Genomic DNA, 4227 nt, shown 5'->3' with positions numbered 1-4227 from the left:
GGCGTCTCTCACAAGAGAACAGTACGAGGAGTTGCAGGGCACTGCCAATACCCCTCCTGGAGGAACTGTGGCTTCTTGGGGGTCTGGTACTGATAAAGCCGTGGGTCTGGACCCAGAGGGGAAGCAGCCCTTTGGGAGGGAGCTGCAGGAACGCATTTAGCTCTGCCTGGGGATGGACAATGAGTCATCTGGGAGCTGAGGGGTCAACAGGAGAGGGGAGAACATCATGGGCACCACTGCGGTGGGTGGATGTCTGCTACAGATCTCCTGATCAGGAAGAGGAAGTAGATGAGGCCTTCTTCAGACACCTCCTCTCTGCTGACATCCCACCTGATCCGTGCAGCAGTCGAGTCTCATTGCCAGCCCTTCCCAACCTGGGAGATTGGGAGGTATTGTACAGTAGTCATGCTCTTGGTATTGCTCATCCCCATAGAATACTACCCCAGGAAGAGTCCTGAGCAATGTGAGAGGGACAGGATCTCCCATCCCAGGGGCTGGAGGTGAGCAGTTTGCCCTTTCTCTTAACATAACACATCCATGTTCACACAGAATCTCTTCCTGTAAATGGCATTTGTCTACCGGTCATAATTTTCTCCAGGTTTTCTGCTCTAACCAGCCCCTGGGGAGCTTTTCTCAATAGCAGCCTCAGTGGGAGCCATTAACAGTGCAGGAAACTTTGGAGTTTGTATCTGATACTGACTCACTTGAGAGGTTTCATCACCTACCTCTCAGTGCCTGAGGTTGATGGACTTGTCTCCAACCCCTCCTGAGGGGTCATTAAAGTGCCTTGGGCTGTTGCTGTGGTGCTGAGCTGGGCCGGGCTCCTGGGCCGGAGGGAGCTCCTGGCAAGTGGGCAGCGCTGCAGAGAGACAGCTCTGCCCAGGAGCAGCTCCTCTGCAAAGCGCAGCAGGGCTGAGGGCACTGCCTGCAGGCACCCAGGGCAGAGCAGCGAGGCACACACAGCTTCAAGGCAGCCTGGGCTGGGAGGCTGCTGAGAGCTCCGAGGAGGAGAAAGCGTCAGGGCCCTGGCCACAGTAAGTCTGGGGGTGCAGGGCAATGCAGCTGCAGCTCGGGGAGGGATCTGGGGAAGGCGGCAGAGCCGCCAGGAATCTGCCTCCTGCCTAGAGGAGGAGGAGGAGGAGGAGGAGGAGGAGGTGCTCCTGAGCAGGGCTTCCCTGGTGCCCCCTGCGAGGGCCAGGGCATGAGGGCTGCCTTCTGGCGGGGCCGGCTGCAGGGGTGTGCAGCCGGGTGTGCAGGCAGGGGTGCCCAGGGCTGTCCTTCCCAGCAGGGTCCCTGCACCCCAGGGGGCTGTGTGCTGGGGCAGGGACTCTGCCGCCTGCCAGGGTCAGCACTCAGCCTGCCCGGGGAGCTCCCCACGGCGCTGTGGGGAGAAGCTGTGGGGGGAAGGAGAGACCCCCGCCAGGGCAGGCTCCTTCTGCTCTCCAGAGGCTGCTGCTGCGTGGATCAGGGATGCTCACAGCTCCAGATCACTCTGAGGACTTTTGCAGAGGTTCCTTCTGCAGAAGGATATCAAGGCTGCTTTTACTTGAAATGCAAAGACCTTTTCTTTGAGATTTGTTTTTTGGTTGGCTGGGTGGGCATTGCTAGATTTTTTTCTCCACTCTAGTTGAATAACTCAGATCTCAGTTGTCTTTAGGATTCTCAGTCGCTCCTGAGCCCCTGCACCTAGACTGCTGCCCCTGGGCAGTGTCCTGCTGCCAGGAGGGGTCCGCAGGGCAGAGCTGAGCACAGGGCGGGTGGGATGGGGGCTGGCAGCACTGACAGGGAGGAGATAAGGGGACAGAGAAGCGGCTCCAGGCAGGGACAGCTGCAGGAACCAGAGATATGGGCATGAAGGGAGAGGGAGTTGCTGCCAGGAACGCTGTGGGAGGGGGGATTCGGGCACCTCCCTGCCATTCCCTGCAGTGCAGATGCCTTCCATGGAGCAGCCCCCTGATCTCCCCCTGTCCAACACAGCCTCTGCCCTCAAGGTCATGGGGCACCTTCCCAGCGGCCTCACCCTTGAAGAGGAGAAACTACCCAATACCCAACTGCCTGTCCCTTTCTGTCTCCAAGAACACGAGCAGTGTGGTATTTCTTCATTTTCCCCCTCCTGTATCTGCTCCCCTTACTGTCATCCCTGGACTTGCTGGGATGGGGGGTGGTGGGGTTAAGCTGCAGTTTCAGAGCCCAACCCTGTGGGTCCTGCTGTGCAGATGTGTCCATAGGAGTAAAGTTCCTCATAATCTGTGGGTAAAACAAAGGACCCTAATTCTCTCTTCAGGACACCTCCATTTTAGGACATTCAACTCTTGCTCTGAGGGGTTCAGTGCTGGGCTGCAGGTTTCTCTCCAGGTGGGCACAGCTTTCCCAGGACATCTCTGTGTTATCCAGCAGCCCCAGGGAGGAAACACCTCAGTGCTAAGGCCATGGAAATGCTGCTGGGTGTCTGCACACAGGCAGCTGCAATGAGCCCTCTGTGTCCCTGGCTGGGAGGGGAGAGCTGAGATCCTCCTCAGGTGTGATGAGAGGGGCTGAGGGCTTTGGAGAGCTGTGCTTGGAGACTGGATTCCTCTAGTCCCAGCAGTGCCCTGTTTCCATCATCCAGCTCAAAACGGTGTCAGCAAAGGGCAGATGAGACCAGGGCTGATGGACAGAGCAACTCTCCTCACTCTGAATTTCAGGACAGCCCCTTGGTCACTCAAAACATACAATGTTTCAGTAGGAGTTCAGCAGAAATGCCATAAATTTCTGCCTTAAAACCACTCCTCATGTGTAGTGGTGCAACAAAAACGGTTTAAAAAATCCAATATCCCCACAGCTATGCCTTGCAGTAAGGTGAATTGGGAGCAAAAACGCTGAACATGAGTGGATTTAATCTGTGATCACACATGTTCCGATTTATCTATGGCTGTCTGGCAGGACTGACTCCTCCAGAGCTCACAGCAGAACTGGAGGACTTGGTTAAAAGGGAGAGGCAGTCACTGAGAGATATGAAGTAGGTTTTATCTCAGACAAGTCTACACTAACATTTCAATGTCTTTTCCTCCATGGACAGTGCCCAATGACCAGTGGAAGCAATTTTTCAACAGCAGCTCCATCACCCAGTTCCTCCTCCTGGCATTTGCAGACAGACGGGAGCTGCAGCTCCTGCACTTCTGGCTCTTCCTGGGCATCTACCTGGCTGCCCTCCTGGGAAACGGCCTCATCATCACCGCCATCGCCTGCGACCACCACCTCCACACCCCCATGTACTTCTTCCTCCTCAACCTCTCCCTCCTCGACCTGGGCTCCATCTCCACCACTCTCCCCAAAGCCATGGCCAATGCCCTCTGGGACACCAGGGACATTTCCTACCCAGGATGTGCCGCACAGGTGTTTTTTTTCTTTTTCTTTGCTACAGCAGAGTTTTCTCTTCTCACCATCATGGCCTATGACCGCTACGTTGCCATCTGCCAACCCCTGCACTACGGGACCCTCCTGGGCAGCAGAGCTTGTGTCCACATGGCAGCAGCTGCCTGGGGCACTGGGCTGCTCAATTCTCTCCTGCACACTGCCAACACATTTTCCCTACCACTCTGCCAAGGCAATGCTGTGGACCAGTTCTTCTGTGAAATCCCCCAGATCCTCAAGCTCTCCTGCTCAGATTCCTACCTCAGGGAAGTTGGGCTTCTTGTGGTTAGTGCCTGTTTAGCATTTGGGTGTTTTGTTTTCATTCTTTTTTCCTATGTGCAGATCTTCAGGGCCGTGCTGAGGATCCCCTCTGAGCAGGGACGGCACAAAGCCTTTTCCACGTGCCTCCCTCACCTGGCCGTGCTCTCCCTGTTTATCAGCACTGCCATCTTTGCCTACCTGAAGCCCCCCTCCATCTCCTCCCCATCTCTGGACCTGGTGGTGTCATTTCTGTACTCGGTGATGCCTCCAGCAGTGAACCCCCTCATCTACAGCATGAGGAACCAGGAGATCAAAGATGCCCTGAGGGAACTGATAACAGCATGAATTTCTGAAACAATAAATTACCTGTATTTTGTGAATAACTTGAAATGTAACTCATTACAAAGGAGGGCACAGTATGTAGGTTCTGTTGGGGTTTTGGGAGTTGATTTTTTGTTTGTTTGTTTGTTTTACTTTACATAATATTCTCTACAAAGAAGTGTGATTATTTGTCGCTTTTATAATTTGGCATCTATCAAGATTTGTGTGACTGAGAGACTTTGTAAATGAGGA

The 4227-nt window shown here is 54.6% G+C and overlaps 1 protein-coding gene across 1 annotated transcript; it reads left to right on the top strand.

The window, feature by feature from the left end:
* Positions 1-3099: 3099 nt before the first annotated feature.
* Positions 3100-3999, top strand: LOC122152998 (olfactory receptor 14J1-like; the record flags this gene model as incomplete). Its single annotated transcript, XM_042789128.1, has 1 exon — positions 3100-3999. A coding segment is annotated over one exon (900 nt), but the record flags the coding sequence as incomplete, so codon positions are not given.
* Positions 4000-4227: the final 228 nt, after the last annotated feature.

The sequence above is a fragment of the Tyto alba genome, unplaced genomic scaffold (genome assembly GCF_018691265.1).
Source record: "Tyto alba isolate M040663 unplaced genomic scaffold, T.alba_DEE_v4.0 Super-Scaffold_15, whole genome shotgun sequence".
In the NCBI taxonomy this organism is placed as follows: domain Eukaryota; kingdom Metazoa; phylum Chordata; class Aves; order Strigiformes; family Tytonidae; genus Tyto; species Tyto alba.
The sequence above is the reverse complement of the archived record's forward strand: the minus strand, read 5'-3'. Positions and strand labels throughout refer to the sequence as shown.